Below are 27,953 nucleotides of genomic sequence, written 5' to 3' on the forward strand. Positions count from 1 at the left end.
CAACACATTGGGGGCGGTTTTACCATTGAATTGCGCCCATTTCTGGGCACGAAAATGTGGTAAAGTTGGGCGTGAGGCGAGTAGCACGATCCGCGCCCGCCTCTGCGGTGATTCCCACCTTACCAAGGCCTGAAGATGGCCACAATCGGGAGCCCACTCAAAATGGGCACGACATCCATTTAAATGTAATTGCTTTGATTTCAATCCACTTAACATGCTGCATGCCCCACTTTACCGGCATGTCTGCCATTATCACTGCTTTCGCCCAATCCGGATCGGTCTGGAATAGACATGCTCCATAAGAGTCTGAATTGGGCGCTCCATCAGTGAGGGTTAGTGAAGAGGTAAGTGCCTACTGTTGGACGGCTCCATGCTGCTTACAGGAGGTCATAGAGTCATAGAGGTTTACAGCATGGAAACAGGTCCTTCAGCCCAACTTGTCCATGCCGCCCTTTTTTTTAAACCCCTAAGCTAGTCCCAATTGCCCGCATTTGGCCCATATCCCTCTATACCCATCTTATCCATGTAACTATCTAAATGCTTTTTAAAAGAAAAAATTGTACCCGCCTCTACTACTACCTCTGGCAGCTTGTTCCAGACACTCACTATCCTCTGTGTGAAAAAATTGCCCCTCTGGACCCTTTTGTATCTCTCCCCTCTCACCTTAAACCCATGCCCTCTCATTTTAGGTTCCCCTACCTTTGGGAAAAGATATTGACTATCCAGCTGATCTGTGCCCCTCATTATTTTATAGACCTCTATAAGATCACCCCTCAGCCTCCTACGCTCCAGAGAGAAAAGTCCCAGTCTATCCAGCCTCTCCTTATAACTCAAACCATCAAGTCCCGGCGGCATCTTAGTAAATCTCTCCTGCCCTCTTTCTAGTTTAATAATATCCTTTCTATAATAGGGTGACCAGAACTATACACAGTATTCCAAGTGTGGTCTTACCAGTGTCTTGTACAACTTCAACAAGACGTCCCAACTCTTGTATTCAATGTTCTGACCAATGAAACTGAGCATGTTGAATGTCTCCTTTCAGGGCGGACATTTTGTTTTTTGAGTCATTTGCCCAAAGTGCGGGGTGCAGGAGAAGGAGAGAGCGGAGACCCCGGCAGTTCTGCACACGAGTGTCATTTGAACAGATGTTGGACACCGTGTGCTGCCGATGGCTCCGGCTCTGAAAGGAGACAGTGCAACACCTGTACCACTTGTTGCAGGACCTGGCACCTCGGGGCAGGGAGGGCACCCACTTTCGGTGGCTGTCAAATTGACGGCCGCTCTGAACTTTTATGCCACTGGCTCCTTCCAGACCCCCAGCGGAGATGTATATGGCATTTCCCAGTCAGCTGCGCGCACCTGTGTCAAGCAGGTCACGGATGCGCTGTATGCTTGGGCTGGGCAGTATATCAAATTTAACCTGGAACGTGCCCATCAGGAAGCCTGGGCTGCAGGGTTCGCAGCCATTGCGGTTATGCCTAATGTTCCAGGGGCCATCAACTGCACCCACGTCGCCCTCAAGGCCCCTCTGCAGAATCCTTAAAGATTCATCAATAGACAGGGGTTCCACACCCTAAATGTCCAACTGATTTGTGAACACAAGATAAACATTATGCACGTCTGCGCGAGACATCCCAGCAGAGTGCATGACAGCTTCATTCTGAGGAGCTCAGACATTACGTTGGCCTTTGAGGAGGAGCCCAGGCTGCAGGGGTGGCTCGTGGGTGACATGGGTTACTCGTTTCGGACATGGTCAATGACGCCTGTGCGAAGGCCTGTGACTGAGGCAGAGACCCAGTGTAATGAGGCCCAAGTTGCCACCTGCTCTATAATGGAGAGGTGAATAGGTCTCCTGAAGATGCGGTTCAGGTGCTTGGACCGCTCTGGTGGGGCCCTTCAATACAGCCCCCTGATTTCTTCCCGCATTGTGGTGGTCTGCTGTGCCCTACACAACCTGGCGCAGCAGAGAGGAGACCTTTTGGAGGAGGAGGAGGATGTGGAGGCCCACCAGCAGGAGGAGGAGGAAGAGAGACACCACCCAGGTACTGGAGGGTTGGCAGATAGAATAAGGCATGCCAGGGCGGCTAGGGAGGCCATGATCACCAGGCACTTCACTAACTAGGGGCCTGTGTCTGTGCACGTGTGTTCCATTCACCCCCCATCCCGCCAAAATCCTTTTGTCTCCTGCCACTTCGTCACATCAGAGTGGTGGGCCTGGGGACGCTGTGTTAGCGAGTTTCCTGGGCAGGCAGGAGGGTGATGACAATTTGCCAAGCACCATTATGATGATGTTCTAGTGCAAACTCATCTGACTCCTACCTGAGCTCTGCATGCACGCTGGCACCTAGGCCCACGTCTGTGTAATGGGTAAGGGATCTGTAAGCCCCCATACAGGGCCCTGGGGTGGGTGGGCTGGAGGAGGGGAGGGAATCACTCGTGGGTTCTGGGGAACCAATGGCCTCATTTTCTCAGTGACACATTGTTGAGGGGCCTCCCCAACTGACATCAACATGAAACATCCCTCCGGCGACCGTCAGGGGAACAGGATTCATGTTCAAGGCAAATCTGAGACAAATTAGTCACAGGTGAGTGGTGAAAAAACACTGAATGATTACAATTAAGTGTTTAAATAATAAATTCTAACATAAAAATGCGTGAACAGAAAACAGTTTAAAGATCTATCAAACTGATGCAGCCCTTCGCCTGTGCCATCTTAGTGCAACTATAACTTCCTAACCTTACATGGCCAACCATTACATCTACATGTCTCCCCAGAATGTACATCGGAGGTGAAGGGGGCCAGCTGCCTACCTCGCCCTGTGGCCTGTGATGCGTTTGGCGGACATCCTCTGGAGGCCCTGGACCTTGGGGGGAGGGGGTGGGGGGCACGGTAGGAAGGAGGTGCTTGGGGGTCGGGGTCAGGGGCTGGAAGCATGCAGGGTGCTGGGGGTGGGGGGATCTGGGGGAGATTTGGGAGAAGATGCTAGATGGGGTTAGGCACTCACCCTTGCTGTCCAGATGAGGTCATCGACCTTTTTGCTGTTCTGAGGGCCAGTGCCATGGCACTAACTAAGGCGGCAACTGTCTCCAGGCCGCTTTGCTTGGGTCTGCGCTCTCCTGTGGGGGAAGAGGATGTCCCACCTTGCTCTGCCGCATACAGCAGCCTCCCGAGGTCGCCCTCAGTGAATCTCGGTGCTGAGCATTTGGTCATCTTTTTCCTGCACTGCCTGTGCATCCTTGGGGCTTTTATGGAGCTGCCCCTTGTTAGGACAGATCAGCTGCAGGCAGTTATAGAACATAGAACAGTACAGCACAGAACAGGCCCTTCAGCCCACGATGTTGTGCCGAGCTTTATCTGAAACCAAGATCAAGCTATCCCACTCCCTATCATCCTGGTGTGCTCCATGTGCCTATCCAATAACCGCTTAAATGTTCCTAAAGTGTCTGACTCCACTATCACTGCAGGCAGTCCATTCCACACCCCAACCACTCTCTGCGTAAAGAACCTACCTCTGATATCCTTCCTGTATCTCCCACCACGAACCCTATAGTTATGCCCCCTTGTAGCTCCATCCTACCGAGGAAATAGTCTTTGAACGTTCACTCTATCTATCCCCTTCATCATTTTATAAACCTCTATTAAGTCTCCCCTCAGCCTCCTCCGCTCCAGAGAGAACAGCCCGAGCTCCCTCAACCTTTCCTCATAAGACCTACCCTCCAAACCAGGCAGCATCCTGGTAAATCTCCTCTGCACTCTTTCCAGCGCTTCCACATCCTTCTTATAGTGAGGTGACCAGAACTGCACACAATATTCCAAATGTGGTCTCACCAAGGTCCTGTACAGTTGCAGCATAACCCCACGGCTCTTAAACTCCAACCCCCTGTTAATAAAAGCTAACACACTGTAGGCCTTCTTCACAGCTCCATCCACTTGAGTGGCAACCTTTAGAGATCTGTGGATATGAACCCCAAGATCTCTCTGTTCCTCCACAGTCTTCAGAACCCTACCTTTGACTCTGTAATCCACATTTAAATTAGTCCTACCAAAATGAATCACCTCACATTTATCAGGGTTAAACTCCATTTGCCATTTTTCAGCCCAGCTTTGCATCCTATCTATATCTCTTTGCAGCCTACAACAGCCCTCCACCTCATCCACTGCTCCACCAATCTTGGTGTCATCAGCAATTTTACTGATCCACCCTTCAGCCCCCTCCTCTAAGTCATTAATAAAAATCACAAAGAGCAGAGGACCAAGTACTGATCCCTGCGGCACTCCGCTAGCAACCTGCCTCCAATCTGAAAATTTTCCATCGACCACCACCCTCTGTCTTCGATCAGACAGCCAATTACCTATCCAATCGGCCAACTTTCCCTCTATCCCACACTTCCTCAGTTTCATCATAAGCCGACCATGGGGGACCTTATCAAACGCCTTACTAAAATCCATGTATATGACATCAACTGCCCTACCTTCATCAACACACTTAGTTACCTCCTCAAAAAATTATATCAAATTTGTGAGGCACGACTTGCCCTTCACGAATCCGTGCTGACTATCCCGGATTAATCCGCATCTTTCTAAATGGTCGTAAATCCCATCTCTAAGGACCTTTTCCATCAATTTACCAACCACCAAAGTAAGACTAACCGGTCTATAATTACCAGGGTCATTTCTATTCCCTTTCTTAAACAGAGGAACAACATTCGCCATTCTCCAGTCTTCTGGCACCATCCCCGTGGACAGTGAGGACCCAAAGATCAAAGCCAAAGGCTCTGCAATCTCATCCCTTGCCTCCCAAAGAATCCTAGGATACATTTCATCAGGCCCAGGGGACTTATCGACCTTCAGTTTATTCAAAACTGCCAGGACATCCTCCCTCCGAACATCTATTTCCTCCAGCCTATTAGCCTGTAACACCTTCTCTTCCTCAAAAACATGGCCCCTCTCCTTGGTGAACACTGAAGAAAAGTATTCATTCATCACCTCGCCTATCTCTACTGACTCCATACACAAGTTCCCACTACTGTCCTTGACCGGCCCTAACCTCACCTGGTCATTCTTTTATTCCTCACATAAGAGTAAAAAGCCTTCGGGTTTTCCTTGATCCGACCCGCCAAGGACTTCTCGTGTCCCCTCCTAGCTCTCCTAAGCCCCTTTTTCAGCTCATTCCTTGCTAACTTGTAACCCTCAATCGAGCCATCTGAACCTTGTTTCCTCATCCCTACATAAGCTTCCTTCTTCCTTTTCACAAGACGTTCCACCTCTTTCGTGAACCATGTTTCCCTCACTCGGCCATTTCCTCCCTGCCTGACAGAGACATACCTATCAAGGACATCCAGTATTTGTTCCTTGAAAAAGTTCCACTTTTCATTAGTTCCTTTCTCTGACAGTTTCTGTTCCCAACTTATGCCCCCTAATTCTTGCCTAATCGCATCATAATTACCTCTCCCCCAATTATAAACCTTGCCCTGCCGTACGGCCCTATCCTTCTCCATTGCAATAACAAAAGACACCGAATTGTGGTCACTATCTCCAAAGTGCTCTCCCACAACCAAATCTAACACTTGGCCCGGTTCATTTCCCAGTACCAAATCCAATGTGGCCTCACCTCTTGTCGGCCTATCCACATATTGTGTCAGGAAACCCTCCTGCACACACTGCACAAAAACTGCCCTATCCAAACTATTTGACCTACAAAGGCTCCAATCAATATTTGGAAAGTTAAAGTCCCCCATGACAACTACCCTGTGACCCCCACACATATCCATAATCTGTTTAGCAATTTCTTCCTCCACATCTCTATGACTATTTGGGGGCCTATAGTAAACTCCTAACAACGTGACCGCTCCTTTCCTATTTCTAACCTCAGCCCATATTACCTCAGTGTGCAGATCCCCCTCAAAGTGCCTTTCCGCAGCCGTTCAACTATCCTTGATTAACAATTGCCACTCCTCCACCTCTTTTACCAGCTTCCCTACACTTAGTAAAACATCGATACCCCGGGACGTCCAACAACCATTCCTGTCCTTGTTCTACCCACGTCTCCGTAATGGCCACAACATCATAGTCCCGAGTACCAATCCACGCCCCAAGTTCAGCTACCTTGTTCCGGATGCTCCTTGCATTGAAGTAGACACACTTCAACCCACCTTCCTGTCTACTGGTACCCACCCTTGACCCTGATACCTTCCCCAATACCTCACCACCCTCACTGACTTCTGGACTACAACTCCTTTTCCCACTCCCCTGACAAATTAGTTTAAACCCCCCTGAAGAGCCGTAACAAATTTCCCTCCTAGGATATTGGTGCCCCTCTGGTTCAGGTGCACCCCGTCCTGTTTGTACAGGTCCCACCTTCCCCAGAATGTGTTCCAATTATCCACGTATCTGAAACCCTCCCTCCTACACCATCCCTGCAACCACATGTTTAACTGCACTCTCTCCCTGTTCCTCAACTCGCTATCACGTGGCACCGGCAACGTACCAGAGATGACCACATGTCTTGTCTTGGCTCTCAGCTTCCAGCCCAGCTCCAGAAATTCCTGCTTTAAATCCCCGTCCCTTCGCTTACCTATGTCATTGGTACCAATGTGTACCACGACTTGTGACTGTTTCCCCTCCCCCTTCAGAATCCGGAAAACACGGTCTGAGACGTCACTGACCTTGGCATCTGGTAGGCAACATACCATCCGTGAGTCTCTTTTGCTGCCACAGAACCTCCTATCTATCCCTCTAACTAACGAGTCCCCAATAACTATTGCCTTCCCGCTCTGCCCCTTACCCTCCCGAGCCACAGAGACGGACACAGTGCTGGATATCCTCTCACTGCGGCTCACCACTGGTATGTCATCCCCCTCAACCGTATCCAAAGCGGAATACTTGTTGCTAAGGGGAACGACCACCGGGGATCCCTGCACGGACTGCTTCCTCCCAGCCCCTCTCACCGTCACCCATCTGTTTTCATTCATCGGAGTAACTGTATTCCTAAAGCTTCTGTCTATGGCCACCTCTGCGTCCCTAATGATCCTAAGTTCATCCAACTCCAGCTCCAGTTCCCTAACACGGTTTTGGAGGAGCTGCAGATGGGTGCACTGCCCACAGGTGTAATCAGCAGGGACACTGTCGTCGTCCCTCACCTCAAACATAGTGCAAGAGGAACATAGCACTGCCTGCACACCCATCCCCTCTAGATACCTTGCCAGTACCAGGTAGAAAGTGCAGAAATGAATTTAAACTCACCCCTGCTTGCCCTGTCCCCCAAAGCCCTGTGAGCCAATGCCTTATAGCTCACACTCTGCTTCCCACTCACTCCACTGCCCGCTCCCGACGCTGCCCGCTGTATACTGCAGCCTACCTTTTATACTTCACGCGCTTCAAAAACCCTTCCCAGACTCCTTAGCAGCCCACTTCCAGTTTTCACTTTAAACTTAAAATTCTACTGCAAAAGTAAAGGCCAAAAAAAACACACACTAGCTGACTAATTAAATAAATAAACAATTCCATTAATCTCTCACCAGCACTGCTGCCTCCAATCACTCCCTCTCAGCTTGCTCCAGTGGAACAATGGAGTTTGGCAGAGCATTCCAGCAAGTTACATGCAGCTTGCTTGTTAGCATTGAGGGAGTGAGCACTTGCAAGTGTGCTGATGGGGCGGGGAGTGGAGGGAGGGTGGGGGGGGGGTGGGGCAGTGGTGTTTGGGGGGTGTGGATCAGTGCCTCAGTGATGATTGAGGACAGGGGAGAAAGAGGGAAGGTGTCACACAGCCATCGGAGTCAGGGGGAGATGGGGGCCTTGTGCAGGAGGGTGCGGGAGGGGGAGGTGGGATTACTCTGCTTGAGATGGGTGGGATGAGTGGGTGGCGGGATCACTCTGGCTGTGATCAGTCGGGGGGGGAGGATGGGGCCGCTGCCACTCTGCCTGCGATCGCTGGAGGGAGGCGGGGAGGAGACCGCAATCGGTCTGGGTGGCGAGGGAGGGGGGGATAAGGGGATCAATAATGTTGGGGAGGGGGCAATGTCTAAGGGGGCCAAGGGGAGGCACTATCCGGCCCAAGAGGGATGTGGCAGGGGAGCCGCATTATTATATATATTTTTTTGCACATGCGCAATTGGAGGCTGTGAACGGAGCTGCAGGATTTCTTGCGCATTAAGCCACGCCACAGGCTTCTGCAGCAAGATTCGGCCTTGCTGATATTTGTGGAGGCAGAGTGGTTATGGGGGCACCTCAGAACGGGCCTCAAAGTCAGATCTGAAACACTTCCAGTTTCAAGTCCACCCAGCACTTAAAATAAAAATGGTAAAATAGCGGCCATTGTGTCTGTTCTGGCTCTCTACAAGAACAATTCATAGGCTGAGTAGATGATCAAAGGGACGATGGTTTGATTCTCTCTTGTTGGAGATGGTCATTGCCTGACCTTTGTGTGGGGTGAATCTTACTTGCCACTTGTCAGCCCAAGCCTGGATGTCGACCAGGTATTGCTCCATTTTGGGAATGGACTATTTCAGTATCTGTGGAGTCACAAATGATGCTGAACATTGTGCAATCATCAGCCAACATCCCCACTTCTGACCTCATGATGGGATTTCTCTTGCAGTTGTTAGACTGAGAAGAGCAAAACAAGTGTGGGCCTTTCAGTCCTGAGCTCACACTGGTATTTAGGATAGATGTGTTCAGCCTGGATATGCAGTCTGATAAGGACAAAATGGGCAAATATCTTTTCTAAGATACTCAGCAGGAAACGTCACAATAGTTGTTTCAATCACTGCATTTGTATTTGTTCTTGTCCAGGGTCACAATCTTTGCATCACATATATCCAGGAGCAGTACGCCTCCCTCCAGCAGAGACACGGAAGTTTGCGTCGATGCCAGTTTCCCATGATTGTTGAGTTCAGCTGATACAGCAACAGTACATGAAGCTTTGCCCATGACAAAGTAGCTTCGTGAAACTTCTGCACTGTGGGTTCCAAATCCAACCTATTTATGACAGATATGCTTTAAGTTCCCCAACTTAAGGTAGTGTCTCACCATTTTTCCAACTGTTTATTGCATTCGGTTCCCCTAGCCTGTTTTCAAAGGAGCTGATAGCCTGTTGCCTTTTTTGATGGTAAGAGTTTTAACAACACCAGGTTAAAGTCCAACAGGTTTATTTGGTAGCAAATGCCATGTGGAAATCTGCTCTCAAACAGGGCACAGAGACACAAAAGGATAGCCAGTGAGATTCTGCAAGTCCAGGAGGCAAGCTGTGGGGCTTGCAGAATCTCACTGGCTGTCCTGTCTGGAGACAATACACATCTCTTTAACCTGTGCTTAATGCTCCCTCCACTCACATTGCCTGTATGTTTAAGACCTGGTTGGTTGTCGGGATTCTCATTCTAATCAGTATTCTGTAACTTGATTTTGTGTCTCTGTGCCCTGTTTGAGAACAGATTTCCACTCCATCTGACGAAGGAGCAGCGCTCCGAAAGCTAATGGTATTTGCTACCAAATAAACCTGTTGGACTTTAACCTGGTGTCGTTAAAACTCTTACTGTGTTTACCCCAGTCCAACGCCGGCTTCTCCACATCATGCCTTTTTTGATCCCAACATACGTGCCGCTAATATTCTCTGTGACAGAGGACATCTCTATGTTCTGACAAAGTGGTAATCAGCAGCCATTGGCGCACCACCTATCTATCGCAATTTATTGGGGTGACTTTTAGTGCATTCAGAGTTTTCTCACCACTCATGTAATTGATGAGAGCAGACCACTTGGCTTCATTAAGACGTTCCGTTATATTCAAACTAGCCTCAAAACATTCAGCATCTTTCGACTCTTGCTCCCAAAGGCTGAGCTTGCTATTTTATTAGTGTCTCAAAATATGTTCCATTTCACTTCTCCGCTCTGTGTGACAATGACCGAGAGTATCTATTCGATCAAGTTGAGGAACTGCTAGTTTCTATCTGGTAAGGCAGTGTGGCTGATGGTGATACAGGGAAGGCCTTGTTATGTATGTATGTATGTATTTTTACTATGTTATGTATTTGTATTAATCCCTATTGACTTACTGAGCTCTGTTGTATTAATGTATTCACCAGAAGTGAAGTGGGGTGACACAGGGGTTAGCACTGCTGCTTCACAACGCCAGGGATCCGAGTTTGATTCCTGGCTTGGGTCACTGTGTGTGTGGATTCTGCACATTCTCCTCGTGTCTGTGTGGGTTTCCTTCAGGTGCTCCGGTTTCCTTCCACAGTCCAAAGATGTGCGGGTTAGGTGGATTGGCCATCCTAAATTTTCCCTCAGTGTCAGGGGAACTAGCTAGGGTAAATGCATGGGGTTATGGGGATAGGGCCTGAGTGGGATTGTGGTCAGTGCAGACTCGATGGGCCAAATGGCCTCCTTCTGCAGTGTAGGATTCTATGATTCTAAGTGAAACCCCAAGTGCAGGAAACAGGCAGAGAAGAAGCACCATGTAAGCAAACACACATCTGTAAATAAGGCTGTGCTGTTTTTAACCCTCCGTGCTCCTTAACATCATTCTCCAATATACAGCCGGCTTCTTTGCTTTAAATCAAAGAATCACATTGTTACCAACCCTGACACATACCAATGAGCGATTGGTGTCACGGTCAGTGTTGTGGTAGCTGGGTGCGTTGAGGCTGCTGTTAATAGTGTCATACCTCGTGATCAGACCCAACATGTGCCAATGTCCTGATCTCTCATAGTCAGGAAGACTGGCAGGAGAGAACCTAGAAACTATCATTATCACGAAAGAGGTAGTGTTGGGCAAGTTAATGGGGCTAAAGGTAGACAAGTCTCCTGGTTCTAATGGAATGCATCCCAGGGCACTAAATAAATGGCGGGAGAAATAGCAAATGCACTTGTGGTAATTTACCAAAATTCGCTGGACTCTGGGGTGGTTCCTGCAGAATGGAAAACAGCAAATGTGACGCCACTGTTTAAAAAAGGAGGTAGACAAAAGGCAGGTAACTATAGGCCGGTGAGCTTAACTTCTGTAGGAGGGAAAATGCTTGAATCTATCATCAAGGAAGAAATAGCGAGACATCTGGATATAAATAGTCCCATTGGTAAGACGCAGCATGGGTTCATGAAGGGCAGGTTATGTTTGACTAATTTGGTGGAATTCTTTGAGAACATTACATGTGCAGTGGACAATGGGGAACCTGTGGATGTGGTGTATCTGGATTTCCAGAAGACATTTGACAAGGTGCTGCACCAAAGACTCCTACATAAGATAAAGGTGCGCAGTGTTACGGGTAATGTATTAGCATGGATAGAGGATTGGTTAACTAACAGAAAGCAAAGAGTGGGGGTAAATGGATGTTTTTCTGGTTGGTGATCAGTGACTAGTGGTGTGCCTCACGGATCAGTGTTGGGACTGCAATTGTTTACGATTTACATAGTTGATTTGGAGTTGGGGACCAAGTGTAGTGTGTCAAAATTCGCAGATGACACTAAGATGGGTGGCAGTGCAAAGTGTGCAGAGGATGCTGAAAGTCTGCAAAGGGATATAGATAGTCTAAGTGAGTGGCGAGGTTCTGGCAGATGGAGTACAATGTTGGTAAATGTGAGGTCATCCATTTTGGTAGGAATAACAGCAAAATGGACTATTATTTATATGGTAAAAAATTGCAGTATGCTGCTGTGCAGAGGGACCTGGGTGTTCTTATGCAGGAATCTCAAGGAGTTGGTTTGCAGGTGCAGCAGGTAATTAAGAAGGCAAATGGAATTTTGTCCTTCATTGCTAGAGGGGTGGAGTTTAAAAACAGCGAGATTATGTTGCAGCTGTATAAGGTGCTGGTGAGGCCACACCTGGAGTACTGTGTACGGTTTTGGTCTCCTGACTTGGGAAAGGATATACTGGCACTGGAGGGGGTGCAGAGGAGATTCACTAGGTTGATTCCGGAGTTGAGAGGGTTGGCTTATGAGGAGAGTTTGAGTAGACTGGGGCTATTACTCATTGGAATTCAGAAGAATGAGGGGAGATCTTATAGAAACATATAAGATTATGAAGGGAATAGATAAGATAGAAGCAGGGAAGTTGTTTCCACTGGCGGGTGAAACTCGAACTAGGGGGCATAGCCTCAAAATAAGGGGAAGCAGATTTAGGACTGAGTTGAGGAGGAACTTTTTCACACAAAGGGTTGGGAATCTGTGGAATTCCCTGTCCAGTGAAGCAGTTGAGGTTACCTCATTGAATGTTTTTAAGGCAAGGATAGATACATTTTTGAACAGTAAAGGAATTAAGGGTTATGGTGAGCGGGCGGGTAAGTGGAGCTGAGTCCACAAAAAGATCAGCCATGATCTTATTGAATGGCGGAGCAGGCTCAAGGGGCCAGATGGCCTATTCCTGCTCCTAGTTCTTATGTTCTCCAGGACACCTCGTGACATGGTTTGTTCTGAAAGAAGAAATTAGTTATACAAAGCTCACAGTAGCAACAAAGCTCAAGAAGTCTCTGTTCATCCTCATTTATTTTTCCCAGGCCATGATTTCTGAGGCAGGAGGGCTTGGCTTCATGGTCTGCGACCACTCCTACGTTGAAATCCCCCAATAGGGAAAGATAGTCTGCTTTAGTGATTCTGCTGATAGCAGTGTCAAGCGCTTCATTGAACTGATCTTTCATGTAGTGGAGCACAGCATTGGAGTATCAATACTCATGAGGTGAACTGGCCCTGTTTCAGTTGAGAATAGGATGGAGAGAGAACACATTCTGAAACATTTGTGCGAGGGTCTTATCATTGAGAAGTTGACACCTTCTTTCCTTTTGTTTGTTTGACTGGTGTGATTCCGTCAATTTCCACCTAAGTACTGACTGAAGCCAATAGACCGGAAGGTCAGCACCTTACTAAATGTGGGTCTGTCCGATTTAAGAGGCATTGGCTGACCAGTGGGACACAGTGGTCTCTCCCATCGTCTGAGATGTGTTTGCTTCAGCAGCACATATAATAAAATTGGAATGATATGGAGAAGATTAGCATGTCCCCTGCGCAAAGATGACTGCAAATTCATGAAGTGTCCCATCATCTGGGACATTCTGTAGCACCTGACCTCTTTGCCAGTCGAGTGGAGTTTTTCTCAACTGCTGTTTCCTGTGTTGTGTTAACACCCTGAAGTGAAACCAGAGTTTCCTCTCCAGGGTACAAGCCTGGGCAACATTTATGGAGATCCTGTTCGGGTTCCCCTCTCAACCTCCCTCACCTGGGTCCAAAGTAATGCAAAGAATGTCATTTGGTATTGGTTTGGTTGCAGGACTTGTCAGAAAGATGAGTTCACCTTTGGGCTCCACTCCAGATTTTTTATTAGGGCTTACTCCCTTAACCATCAACTCTCCCAAGGTACCCACAAGACAGAGGAATGATTCCCTCATATCTGTGAGGCAGCAGTGCTAATCACAATGCCACAGAGCCGTCCTATGGGCCTGCACGCTGCTTGCCTGGGATCGACCCTTCTCCTCCAGATTTTTCAGAAGGTTTAGCCTGAGGCTGCGAATGACCCAGTTTGTGTTTGTTACCATGAGGAGGCAGAGTCGAGGACTTGCAGAAATTGTGCACTAACACGGAGAGACTGAAACATTTTTTTTGCATTGCTGCTACCCAATGGTGTGGGTTAAAAGTGAGAAACAAACCAGCACGTAAAGAGTGGGAAACACATTAACTCCCTCCACTGACACACTGGGCTCTTCACATTGACCTGTTGCACCCACTGTGAAAATCTTTCACAGCTTCTCACATGAATGCTACTATATAAATGCAAAATATTGTTGAGAATTCTACAAGTGTACAAATGATGAACTGTATAAATGACAGTCCTCTGTCTTTAATCAATGGGGAAATATTTCAGTTGAAATTATAGGACACATGAATGTCAGGTCAATGCATTACATGTTGGTTTGCTGATGTAGTGAATAATAATTACTTGTCTACAGAGTTCCTTTGTGGAACCTCCTCTGTGTGAGTTTGTTAACTATAGATATTCTGTAGGATCTTATTGAAAGAGATCTGTATATCCGCTATGCACATTGCAAGTTGCATTTCATTGGTTTAATTATCACTCTCTACAGTGAATATTTATTAGTCAGGTGTGCTGAAATGTTTAACTGAATCTTTATATCTAATTCCAGATATTCATAATTACTTCCATACTTTGCACCAACAGTAAGTGTTATTATTTATGTTTTGATGAAGAGATCTTTTTATTCATTTTGAATAATGTTCAAATGGCATTTAACTGAGCTTTTTGTTTCTGTTTCCAGGTGATGCTTTTGAATGCCAAGGTATCTCTCCAAACAATTTGCTTTTTGATCCATTCTAGTTTATATAAAAATTGACAGTAATATCCAAGGTATAATCTTCAATTCTTCATCCAGTATGTTTCAATTTAAGTTCTGCTGCAAATTAATTCACATATTGGCAGCACTCAGTGCCGACTGGCTCTGGGAACAACACATTTTCATTAACACGTTCATTGGCATAGAATTCTGTTCAAGGCCAAGTTCGAGAGTTGGTGGATCTCCATTGCAGAAACCAGATAGGTAACAGCATGGACGCCCATTTGACAACGTTATGTTCTGGCCAAATAAGCCTGTGTCCCCTCCAATGGAGCAAGAGGACAACTTTCCACAATTTCACTCAGTCCACAGAGCAGTTGTAACATTTGCACCTTCATTCCAAGAGTCAAATAACCCACTGCACAATATTCTTTAATTTTTCACAGGCAGTGGATGTCACTGGCACTGTCAGCATTTATTAGCCACCTCTAACTACCCTTGAGAAATGGGTGGTGAGCCGCCTTCTTGAAATGCTGCAGTCCATGTGGTGTAGGTATACCACAGTGCTGTTAGGGAGGGAGTCCCAGGATTTTGACTCAGCAATAGTGAAGGAAAGGCGATATATTTCCAAGTCAGGATGATGTGTGACTTGGAAGGAAACCTTCAGATGGTGGTGTTCCCAGGTGTCTGCTGCACTTGGCTTTCTAGATGATTCTGTGTGAAAGCGAGAGATTCACAGAATCTTTACTGTGCATTTGGCCCATTGAATCAACACTGGCTCTCTGAAAGACCATCCTATCTAGTCCCGCTTCTCTGCCTTATCCCCATAACCTTACACATTATTTCTTTTCAGAAAGCAATCCAATCCCCTTTTGAATACCTCACTCGAACCTTCTTCCACTACCCTCTCATGAAGTTCATTCCAGACTCCAACCATCCTCTGGGTGAAAACATTTTAAGAAGTCTCACAACACCAGGTTAAAGTCCAACAGGTTTATTTGGTAGCACAAACCACTAGCTTTTGGAGCGCTGCCCCTTCATCAGGTGAGTGGGAGTTCTGTTCACAAACAGGACATATAAAGACATGAACTCAATTTACAAAATAATGGTTGGAATGCGAGTCTTTACAGGTAATCACGTCTTAAAGGTACAGACACTGTGAGTGGAGAGAGGGTTAAGCACGGGTTAAAGAGATGTGTATTGTCTCCAGCCAGGACAGTTAGTGAGATCTTGCAAGCCCAGGCAAGTCGTGGGGGTTACAGATAGTATGACATGAACCCAAGATCCCGGTTGAGGCCATCCTCACGTGTGCAGAACTTCCCCGGAGCGGAAAAGCTACGACATCTTGGGGCGGCACGGTAGCACAGTGGTTAGCACTGCTGTTTCACAGCTCCAGGGACCTGGGTTTGATTCCCGGCTCGGGTCACTGTCTGTGTGGAGTTTGCACATTCTCCTCGTGTCTGCGTGGGTTTCCTCCGGGTGCTCCAGTTTCCTCCCACAGTCCAAAGATGTGCGGGTTAGGTTGATTGGCCATGATAAAAATTGCCCCTTAGTTTCCTGAAATGCGTAGGTTAGAGGGATTAGTGGATAAAATATGTAGGGGTATGGGGGTAGGGCCTGGGTGGGATTGTGGTTGGTGCAGACTCGATGGGCCGAATGTCTCTTTCTGCACTGTAGGGTTCTATGATTCTATGATCTTCTCCGGAGCCTTCAACATGTCATTGATGAAGACGAAAATCTTGCCAAGGCCATCCCCACACCCCCACTTCTTGCCTTCAAACAACCGTATAACCTCAAACAGACCATTGTCTGCAGCAAACTACCCAACCTTCAGGAAAACAGTGACCACGACACCACACAACCCTGCCACAGCAACCTCTGCAAGACGTGCCGGATCATTGACACGGATGCCATCATCTCACGTGAGAACACCATCCACCAGTTACACAGTACATACACTTGCAACCCGGCCAACGTTGTCTACCTGATATGCTGCAGGAAAGGATGTCCCGAGGCATGGTACATTGGGGAGACCATGCAGACGCTACGACAACGGATGAATGAACACCGCTCGACAATCACCAGGCAAGAGTGTTCTCTTCCTGTTGGGTAACACTTCAGTGGTCACGGGCATTCGGCCTCTGATCTTCGGGTAAGCGTTCTCCAAGGCGGCCTTCACGACACACGACGGCGCAGAGTCGCTGAGCAGAGACTGATAGCCAAGTTCCGCACACATGAGGACGGCCTCAACCGGGATCTTGGGTTCATGTCACACTATCTGTAACCCCCACAACTTGCCTGGGCTTGCAAAATCTCACTAACTGTCCTGGCTGGAGACAATACACATCTCTTTAACCTGTGCTTAACCCTCTCTCCACTCACATTGTCTGTACCTTTAAGATTTGATTACCTGTAAAGACTCGCATTCCAACCATTATTTTGTAAATTGAGTTTGTGTTGTTCTCTGCCCTGTTTGTGAACAGATCTCCCACTCACCTGATGAAGGGGCAGCGCTCCGAAAACTAGTGGCTTGTGCTACTAAATAAACCCGTTGGACTTTAACCTGGTGTTGTGAGACTTCTTACTGTGTTTACCGCAGTCCAACGCCGGCATCTCCACATCATGAAAACATTTTTCCTCACATTATTTATAATGCTTATGCACATCTATACCTTATAGTTTTTGAGTGAACAGTTTCTCACTATTTTCCCTGTCCATACCACTCAGGATCTTGAATATCTCTATCAAGTCTCCTCTCAACCTTTTTTTCTCCAAAGAAAACAGACCCAACCTCTCCAATCTCTCAGAGCTCCAGTTCTTAATCCCTGGAATCATTCTTGTGAATCTCCTCTGTGCTCTCTCCAATGCCTTCACACTAATACGGTGGCACAGTGGTTTATCACTGCTGCCTCACAGCGCCAGGGATCCAGGTTCGATTCCTGGCTTGGGTCACTGTCTGTGCAGAGTCTGCACATTCTCCCCGTGTCTGCGTGGGTTTCCTCTGGGTGCTCCGGTTTCCTCCCACAGTCCAAATATGTGCAGGTTATGTGGATTGGCCACGGTAAATTATCCCTTCGTGTCAGGGGGATTTGGAGGGTTAAATACTTGGAGTTAAGGGATAGAGCCTGGGTGGCATTGTGGTCATGCAGACTCGATGGGTCAAATGGCCTCCTTCTGCACTGTCGGGATTCTATGATTCTATCCCTCCTCAAAGATAACTTTCTTCACTATCCACTACGCCAACAAGATTGGCTCTGGTAACAAACAAAGATTGGTGGCGTAGTTGATAGTGAAGAAAGTTATCTCCATTTGCAATGGGATCTTGATCAATTGGGCCAGTGGGCTGACAAATAGCAGATGGAGTTCAATTTAGATAAATGCGAAGTGATGCATTTTGGTAGATTGAACCAGGGCAGGACTTTCTCAGTTAATGGCGTTAATGGTTAAGGGCGTTGAGGAGAGTTACAGAACAAAGAGATCTAGGGCTACATGTTCAAAGCTCATTGAAAGTGGAGTCACAGGTGGACAGAGTGGTGAAGAAGGCATTCAGCATGCTTCATTGGTCAGAACATTGAATACAGGAGTTGGGACGTCTTGTTGAAGTTGTACAAGACACTGGTAAGGCCACACTTGGAATACTGTGTACAGTTCTGGTCACCCTATTATAGAAAGGATATTATTAAACTAGAAAGAGTGCAAAAAAGATTTACTAGGATGCTACCGGGACTTGATGGATTGAGTAATAAGAGAGGCTGGATAGACTGGGACTTTTTTCTTTGGCGCGTAGGAGGCTGAGGGGTGATCATATCGAGGTCTATAAAATAATGAGGACATAGATCAGCTAGATAGCCAATATCTTTTCCCAAAGATAGGGGAGTCTAAAACTAGAGGGCATAGGTTTAAGGTGAGAGGGGAGAGATACAAAAGTGTCCAGAGGGGCAATTTTTTCACACAGAGGGTGGTGAGTACCTGGAACAAGCTGCCAGAGGTAGTAGTAGAGCCGGGTTCAATTTTATCTTTTAAAAAGCATTTAGACAGTTACATGGATAAGATGGGTATAGAGGGATATGGGCCAAATGCAGGCAATTGGGATCAGCTTAGGGGTTTAATAAAAAGGGTGGCATGGACAAGTTGGGCTGAAGGGCCTATTTCCATGCTGTAAACCTCTATGACTCTATGGTGCCCAGAAAAGGATGCAGCAATCCAATTTAGGCCTAATTAGTATCTCATACAAGTTCAACACGACCTGCTTATTCTTGTACGGAATGCCTCTAGTAATAAAACCTAGGGTATTGAATTTGATGATCAGCCATGATCAAAGTGAATGGCGGAGCAGCCTCGAAGGGCCAAATGGCCTACTTCTGCTTCTATGTTTCTGTACGCTTTAACTGCTCTCTCAATATGCCCTGCTGCCTTTAATAACTTATTCACATGTACACCGAGGTCCCTTTGATTATCACCTCCTTTAGAGTTTGCCCCTGTATCTGTTCAGATGAAGCAACCTTCCCTGACAGTGCTTTTGTGATGGGCCTCCCAACTTCCCGTATTTCTCCCTATCCCCTCCTTCACAGAATCATGGGAAGGTTTCTCTCGTTCTCACCTTCCATGGCACCACTCTCATCATCCTCCCCCATTTCCACCACCTCCAGCCTTATGCCACCATGCAACACAAAACCCTGCCTTTTTCCTTTTCAGCATTCTGATGGGACTCTGATCCACACCTCAATCACCCCACTCCTGTCCTGTCTCCACAGCACCTTTCTTCATAAGAACAGGAAATGTAACAGCTGACCTTTTACCTCTCCTCTAACTCACCATCCAATGTGCCAAACATTCCTTCCAGATGAAGCAGCAATTTACATGTACTTTTTTCAATTTAAAATACAGTTATTCATTGTTCAAAGTACATTCGGATTGGGTGACTTCTTTGTGGAATACCTCCACCATGTCCCTGAACTATGTATTGCTCACCATTTTAATTGACCTGTTTGCTCTCACACTGATATTTTTGTCCTCGGTCGACTTCCATGTTCTAGTGAAGCTCCAAACAAATTCAAGGAATAGCACCGACTCTTTCAGTTTGGCACTTTGCAACCTTCCCCACTTATTGAATTCGACAATTTCAGACCATAATCACCTCTGTGAGGGTTAATAGGAAGTAGCTGTTCCCCTCAGCTGAGGGAGTCAGTCATGAGGGGGCATAGTTTTAGGGTACGGAGCAGGAGATTCAGAGGCGATTTGAGAAAACATTTTCTTTTACTCAGAGGGTGGTGGGAATCTGGAATGCACTGCCTGAGAAGGTAGTGGAGGCCGGAGACCATACAACCTTAAAAAGTATTTGAATGAGCACTTGAAACATCATAGCATTCAAGGATATGGGGCAAGTGCTGGAAAATGGGATCAGAGCTACTTTAGTCGTTGTTATTGTCAGTACAGACTCGATGGGCCGAAGGGCATTTTCTGCACTGTACGACTCTATGACTAAGTCAATGCTATGGAGCTTTCCTTTATTGAAAAATTATTAAAACGATGAGAACAAGATCACCCATCCTGAAAACAGTGGTTAGCACCGCTGCCTCACAGTGCCAGGGACCCGGTTCGTATCGCGGCTTGGGTGACTGTCTGTGTGGAGTTTGCACATTCTCCCCATGTCTGCATGTCTTTCTTCCGGGTGCTCCGGTTTCCTCCCATAGTCCAAAGATGTGCGGGTTAGGTGGATTGGCCATGCTAAATTGCCCCTTAGTGTTATGGGGACTCGCTGGGGTAAATGCATGGGGTTGTGGGAATAGGGCCTGGGTGGGATTGTGGTCAGTGCAGACTCGATGGGCTGAATGGCCTCCTTCTGCACTGTAGGGATTCTATTCTATGAAAGAATCAACAATCTGCCTGCCCCTTCATTCTACATGTGCTTAAAAGATTCCAGGAAACCTGCTTCCAATAGTCATCAGCGTTGAGGTGAGACAGTGGTCTAGTGGTAATATCACTAGACTCTGAATCCAGAGACCCAGGCTAATGCTGTGGAGATATGTATTAGACATTTCAATTCTGAGAAAAAGATTCTGACTGTCAATCCTATCTATGCCTCTCATAACCTTTACAGACTTCTATCAGGTCTCCCCTCAGTGTCCTCCAGAGAAAATAACCCTAGTTTGTCCAGCCTCTCCTTACAACACATACCTTCTAATCCAGGCAGCATCCTGGTAAACCTCTTCTGCACCGTATCCAATGCCTCTACATCCTTCCTGTAATGTGGTGATCAGAATTGAATGCAAGATTCTAAGTGTGGCCTAACCAAAGTTTTATAAAGCTGTGACATGACATCCTGACTCTTGTACTCAACGTCCCGACCAATAAGTGCAAGCATACCATATGCCTTCATTACCATCCTATCTACTTGTGTGGTCACTTTCAGGGAGCTATGGACTTGAACTCCAAGATCCCTCTGCACATCAGTGTTGTTCAGGGTCCTGCCATTAACTGTATACTTACCCTTAACATTTAATCTCCCAAAGTGCAGCACCTCACACATGCCCAGATTAAACTCCATCTGTCATTTTGCAATCCATATCTGCAGCTGATCTATATCCTGCTGTATCGTTTGACAACTTTCTATACTATCCATAATTCCAGCTATCTTTGTGTCGTCTGCTGATGGGAATCACTAATTGACCTCCCTGTGGGACTTGTTGAATACAAGCTACCTTGGGATTGGTAATTAACCAACAAGATGGAGCTCGTATACCGAGCCTGTATAAAGCAGGACCCGAGTGGTTCCTTTTGTCTTGGTTGGGACCAATTATGTTCACCACATAATTGTGGTTTTGTTTTACTTTATTTTGTGCAATAAAAGTACTGTTCCTGTACAGCTGACTCTTGGAGTTATTATATCTCCAAATTTACTAACCCACCCATCTATGTTTTCATCCAAGTCATTTATATATACCACAAACAGCAGAGGTCCCAGTACGGATCTTTGTGGAACACCATTAGTCACAACCTCCAGCCAGAAAAACACCCTTCCACCACCACTTTCTGAATTCTTTGGGCAAGCCAATTCTGAATCCAAGCGGCCAAGTCATCGTGGACCCCATGCACCTTAATCTTCTGGATGAGGCTACCTTGAGGGGCCTTGTTGAAAGCCTTACTAAAATTCATGTAGACAACATCCACTACTCTACCCTCATCGATCACCTTCATAACCTCCTTGAAAAAAATCAATCAAATTAGTAAAACATGATCTGTCCCACACAAAGCCATGCTGACTTTCCCTAATTAGGCCATGCTTTTCCAAATGCGTGTAAATCCTATCCCTACAAGTCCTCTCCAATAGTTTCCCAATCAGTAATGTGAGACTCACCGGTCTCTATTTTCCTGGATTATCCCTATTTCCTTTCTTGAACAGAGGAATAACTCTGCTACTCGCTAGTCATCCAGGACCTCTCCAGTGGCTAATGAGGATACAATGGTCTTTGTCAGGGCCCCAGCAACCTCCTCTCTTGCCTCTCTCAATAATCTGGGGTAGATTCCATCAGGCCCTGTGGACTTATCCAGCTTAATGCTCTTCAAGAGACCAGATCACCAACAACCTGCCCTGGTCCCTCCATACCAACACAATAGTTAAGAAAGCCCACACCAACATCTCTACTTTCTCAGGAGGTTAAGGAAATTTGGCATGTCCGCTACGACTCTCACCAACTTTTACAGATGCACCACAGAAGGCATCCTTTCTGGTTGTATCACAGCTTGGTATGTCTCCTGCTCTGACCAAGAACGCAAGGAACGACAAAGGGTCGTGAACAAAGCCCAGTCCATCACGCAAACCAGCCTCCCATCCATTGACTCTGTCGACACTTCCTGTTGCCTCGGAAAAGCAGCCAGCATAATCAAGGACCCCATGTACCCTGATCCTACTCCCTTCCACCTTCTTCTGTCGGGAAGAAGATACAAAAGTCTGAGGTCACATACCAACCGACAGAAGACCAGCTTATTACCTGCTACCATCAGACTTTTGAATGGACCTACCTCGCATTAAGTTGATCTTTCTCTACACCCAAGCTATGACTGTAACTCTACATTCTACACTCTCTCCTTTCCTTCTCTATGAACGGTATGCTTTGTCTGTATAGTGCGCAAGAAACAATACTTTTCACTGTATACTAATACATGTGACAATAATAAATCAAATCAAAACGCCACTTCTTTCTTGATCTCAAAATACCCTTGCATATTAGCATGCTCCACAACAATCTCACTATCCCCTATGTTCTTCTCCTTGGTGAATACCGATGCAAAGTACTCATTTAGGATCTCGTCCACATCCTCTGCCTCAAACCACATGTTCCCTCCTTTACCCTTGAGTGGTCCTACCCTTTCCCTAGTTATCCTCTTGTATGAAATGCAATTTTATCACTAAATTTGTTACTACTTTATCCAGGCGCTTACAAAACTGAGTGGTTTGACCGTGATAACCCGTCAGGGAATGGGGATTATGAAGATCTTGTGAATCTACGAAAAGAATATCCGGATCAGATCTGCAACAACCCGACTGCCTGTGAAGTGCAGACAACATCAGGAGTTCCTGCCTCAGACACCGGAGACAACATCCCTCAGTAAGTAATGATTCCTCTCAGCTTCTTTTGATGCTATGACTTGATTTCAGATCATATGAGTTGTTTTAACAATGACATTACCACCGCCTCCACTTTATTAATCAGGTGTACCATTTCTGGGGGATTTGCTTGTGTGAATGCACAGCAAACTGACAGGATTTGTCATGATTACAGAATTCGATTTACCTGCCCTGAGTCTAACTGTAAGTATTTCAAAAAGCCGATGTATTGAATTTTAATGCTGCAGATTTTTGAATTCTTCTTGCACTAGATTTTTTTGGCTTCTCTTCTTTCAGCATGTCAAATTCCAAAAGGCTTTGGGAAATTTGCATGAATGTTTGGGCACTTTTTTGTGTGTTGAGCATTCATGTGGAAGATCAGAACAACCCCAAATTTTCACCTTTTTCTTCATTGTTACATTTCTTCATGCAAGGCCCATCATAATGAATCTTTGCACATACGAACAAGGAGTAGGAGTAGGCCATTCAGCCCCTCGATCCTGCTCCATCATTTAATAGGATTATGGCTGATCAGATAGTAACTTCAAATCTGCATCCCATCTACCCCCAATAACCTATCGGCCTCCTGCTTCACAAGAATCTATCCACCTCTGCATTAAAAATATTCAAAGACTCTGCTTCCACTGTCTTTTCAGGAAGAGAATTCCAAAGACACACAACTCTCTGAGAGAAAAAAAATGCTTCACCTGCATTGTAAATGGGAGACCATTTATTCTTAAACAGTGACCCTTAATTCTAGATTCTCCTACAAGAGGAAACATCCTCTCCACATTCACCCTGCCATGACCCCTCAGGATTCTATATGTTTCAATCAAGTCGCCTCTTACTCTTCTGAGCTCTCGTGAATACAAGCCCAGTTTGTCCAACCTTTCCTCATAAGACAACCCGCCCATTCCAGGTATTAGTCTGGTAAACCTTCTCTGAACTCCTTCCAGCAGATTTATATCCTTCATCAAATAAGATGACCAATACTGTACACAGTACTCCAAATGTGGCCTCACCTGTGCCCTGTACAACTAAAGCAGAATCTCCCTACTTTTGTATTCAATTTCCTCACAGTAAATGTTAACATTCTTTTAGCTTTCCTAATTATTTGCTATACCTGCACACTGACTTTTTTTGATTCATGCACTAGGACACCCAGATCCTTCTGCTTCTCAGAGCTCTGCAATTTCTCACCATTTTGATAATTTGTGTTTTATGCTTCCTGCCAAAATGGACAATTTCACATTTTCCCACTTATACTGCATTTGCCAGATCTTTGTCCATAACCCTAAGTGCCAAATGAGCGTGAAAATAAGAGCAAATTGCACCTATTGTTTCAGCATTCTTATGCCATTTAGTGTAGAAAAAGAGGCAAAGTTTGATTTTTTAAAAATTCATTCATGGGACTTGGGCATCGCTAGCTGCCAGTATTTATTGCCCATCCAAGGGCATTTGAGAGTCAACCACACGAGTAGAGAGGGTGGATGGAATCTATTCTCACTGGAAAGCTGGCTGCTCACACTAGAGGGTGCTTTTGCGCAAGTGCGGATCTCTCAATGTTCTGTGCAACAGAACAGAGAAATCTGTCAGTCCCCCCAATACCCTGGATATTGCACCCCCCTCCATCCACCTGGATATCGTCCCCCCAACCTCCCCTGATCGCTGGCCTGCATGGCTGATCGCCACTCCCCCACACCCCTAGATATCGTCCGATAACACCCTCACCCCCAGATGATCACCCCGCCCTGGTGCAGGGCCCAAGGGGCATTGCTCACCCCTACCCCGACTACCCATGGGTCTCAATGACCTCCTGTCCTAACGGCGAGCCCATCACGACAGGTCCCCGTTGCTGGGTCCACATGTGATCTTTGCCAGTGAGTTTCTCCACCGAAGAGACCATTAAGACAAGTGAGCCCGGATGATTGGTTCTGGGACTCACGAATAATATTTAAATAAATATTGAAATATTTAAATCAGCCTTGCGCCCTTCCCGGGCATGAAGCTGATCACGCCTGCAATGCAGGGCCGGTAAGATCGCAAAAGGGAAGAAACCCAGCACCAACTCGCTTTTTTGCCTCTCTCGCGATCTTGCCGGCTCTCCCACATCGACTGCCCGGCTTGACGAGCCAGTATGGTCACCTCCTATATCTTTTAGTCGCCTCCTTCTATCCTCTTCGCAACTTATTTTTAGAAACCATGGAAACCATAGAAACCCTACAGTTCAGAAAGAGGCCATTCAACCCATCGAGTCTGCACCGACCACAATCCCACCCAGGCCCTACCCCCACATCCCTACAGATCTACCCACTAATCCCTCTAACCTACGCATCTCAGAACACTAAGGGCAATTTTTAGCATGGCCAATCAAGCTAACCCGCACATCTTTGGACTGTGGGAGGAAACCGGAGCACCCGGAGGAAACCCACGCAGACACGAGGAGAATGTGCAAACTCCACACAGACAGTGACCCAAGCCGGGAATCGAACCCAGGTCCCTGGAGCTGTGAAGCAGCAGTGCTAACCACTGTGCTACCGTGCCGCCCCACGGTAACCTCTTTTTTTGTATATCTTTATGTCACCAGCTAATCTGGCAATCAACCTTTCAATTCCTTCATCCAATCATCGATATAAATTGTAAACTGTTGTGCTTTCAGCACTGATCCCTGTGACAGACCACATGTTACATCTTGCCAACCTGATAAACCATAATTATGCCCACTCCCTGCTTCCTGTTAGCCAGCCAATCTTCTATCCATGCCAATATGTTACCCCCTGTAACATGAGCTTCTATTTTCAGCAGTAACCTTTGATGTGGCATTTTATCAAATACCTTCTGGAAATCTAAGTGCAGTACAATCACTGGTTCCCCTTATCCACAACACAGGTTACTCCTCAAATAACTCCAATAATTTGGTTAAACATGATTTCTCTTTCACAAAACCATGTTGATTTTGCCGGATTAACTTGAATTTATCCAAGCAGCCCGCTGAAACTTCTTTTAATAATACTTACATTTTCCCTACATTAATTAAGACAGACATTAAGCTAACTTTCCACTGCCAGCGAGGGGAATTTTCACTTTGAGATCATTACTTCCTCTAATCTCATAGCACGGTACCAGGTCTAGTGTCGCCAGTTCTCTGGCTGGCCCAGAGCACGCTGTTCTAAGAAACTGTCTGAGAACAGTCTGAGATATTCCTCATTTAGGCTACCTTTGCCCGTCTGACTTTTTCTGTCTGCATGTAAATTAAAATCTCCCACGATTATCACCATACCTTTCTGACAAGCTCCAATTATTTCTTTCTTTATGCTCCACCATACGGGGGGTTACTATTAGATTTTATTAAAATAAAGCAGGATCTGGCCAAAGTTGACTGGGAATAGATCCTTTGCAGGATCACTGGGGGGCATTGAAAAAAGATATGGGGAGAGTGCAGCTCAAGCATGTTCCCTACAGGGGGAACAAAAAGTTCAGGGAACCCGGGATGTCTAGGACAATTCAGGACTGGATGAGGAAGAAGAAAAACATTTTTAGCAAGTCCAAAGGCAGCAAGTCAGCTGCGGCCCTAGAGGAATATAGGAAGTGCAAGAGGGAACTAAAGAAAACAATTAGAAGGGGACATGAAAAATGACTTGTGAACAAGATTAGGGAGAATTGTAAGATATTCTGTAACTACATTATGGGGAAGAGGTTAACCAGAGAAAGAGGAGGGCCCATTAGAGACCAAGGGGACAATCTGTGTGTAAAGCCGCAGGACATTGGAAGGGTGTTTACTGAATCTTTCTCATAGGTCTTCTTGAGGAAAAGGAGAATGCAAGTACAGAATTCAGGAAAGGGGACATGAGGAACTTGCACAGTTTGACATAGGGGATGAGAAGGTATTAGAGGCTTTGACGGGCTTAAAAATGGACAAATCCGGGATCGGTTGCATTCTTGGACACGCGCATCTCCATTAAGGACGGTCACCTCAGCACCTCACTGTACCGCAAGCCCACGGATAACCTCACGATGCTCCAATTCTCCAGCTTCCACCCTAAACACGTTAAAGAAGCCATCCCCTACGGACAAGCTCTCGTATACACAGGATCTGCTCGGATGAGGAGGATTGCAACAGACACCTCCAGATGCTGAAAGATGCCCTCATAAGAACAGGATATGGCGCTCGACTCATCGATCAACAGTTCCAACGCGCCACAGCGAAAAACCGCACCGACCTCCTCAGAAGACAAACACAGGACACGGTGGACAGAGTACCCTTCGTCGTCCAGTACTTCCCCGGAGTGGAGAAGCTACGGCATCGCCTCCGGAGCCTTCAACATGTCATTGATGAAGACGAACATCTCACCAAGGCCATCCCCACACCCCCACCTCTTGCCTTCAAACAACCGCACAACCTCAAACAGACCATTGTCCGCAGCAAACTACCCAGCCTTCAGGAGAACAGTGACCACAATACCACACAGCCCTGCCACAGCAACCTCTGCAAGACGTGCCGGATCATCGACACAGATGCCATCATCTCACGTGAGAACACCATCCACCAGGTACACAGTACATACTCTTGCAGCTCGGCCAACGTTGTCTACCTGATACGCTGCAGGAAAGGATGTCCCGAGGCATGGTACATTGGGGAAACTATGCAGACGCTGCGACAACGGATGAATGAACATCGCTCGACAATCACCAGGCAAGACTGTTCTCTTCCTGTTGGGGAGCACTTCAGCGGTCACGGGCATTCAGCCTCTGATATTCGGGTAAGCGTTCTCCAAGGCGGCCTTCAGACACACGACGGCGCAGAGTCACTGAGCAGAAACTGATAGCCAAGTTCCGCACACATGAGGACGGCCTCAACCGGGATCTTGGGTTCATGTCACACTATTTGTAATCCCCACAGCTTGCCTGGACTTGCAGATTTTCACAGGCTGTCCTGTCTGGAGACAATACACATCTCTTAAGATGGTGTTGGCTAGCACGAGGGGACATAGCTTTAAATTGAAGGTATAAATTGAGAGATATAGGACAGATGTTAGAGGTAGGTTCTTTACTCAGAGAGTGGTAAGGGCGTGGAA

At 46.6% G+C, this 27,953-nt stretch overlaps 1 protein-coding gene and 1 non-coding gene across 9 annotated transcripts in view; both read left to right on the plus strand.

The window, feature by feature from the left end:
* The window catches only part of LOC144510017 (uncharacterized), a 275,355-nt gene that overhangs the window by 12,649 nt on the left and 234,753 nt on the right, over positions 1–27,953 (plus strand). For 7 of the 8 annotated variants that reach the window (XM_078239203.1, XM_078239202.1, XM_078239206.1 and 4 more), the window contains exons 4-7: positions 14,124–14,157; positions 14,256–14,276; positions 22,705–22,879; positions 22,985–23,082. In XM_078239203.1, coding sequence (XP_078095329.1) covers positions 14,124–14,157; positions 14,256–14,276; positions 22,705–22,879; positions 22,985–23,082 — 328 coding nt within the window. The remainder of the gene's footprint in view (positions 1–14,123; positions 14,158–14,255; positions 14,277–22,704; positions 22,880–22,984; positions 23,083–27,953) is intronic. The other variant, XM_078239209.1, reaches the window with a different exon arrangement.
* LOC144510308 (U6 spliceosomal RNA) lies at positions 12,925–13,030 on the plus strand. The gene has a single exon (XR_013500612.1). It is a non-coding gene; the product is annotated as a U6 spliceosomal RNA (small nuclear RNA).

The sequence above is a fragment of the Mustelus asterias genome, chromosome 22 (genome assembly GCF_964213995.1).
Source record: "Mustelus asterias chromosome 22, sMusAst1.hap1.1, whole genome shotgun sequence".
Classification (NCBI taxonomy): Eukaryota; Metazoa; Chordata; class Chondrichthyes; order Carcharhiniformes; family Triakidae; genus Mustelus; species Mustelus asterias.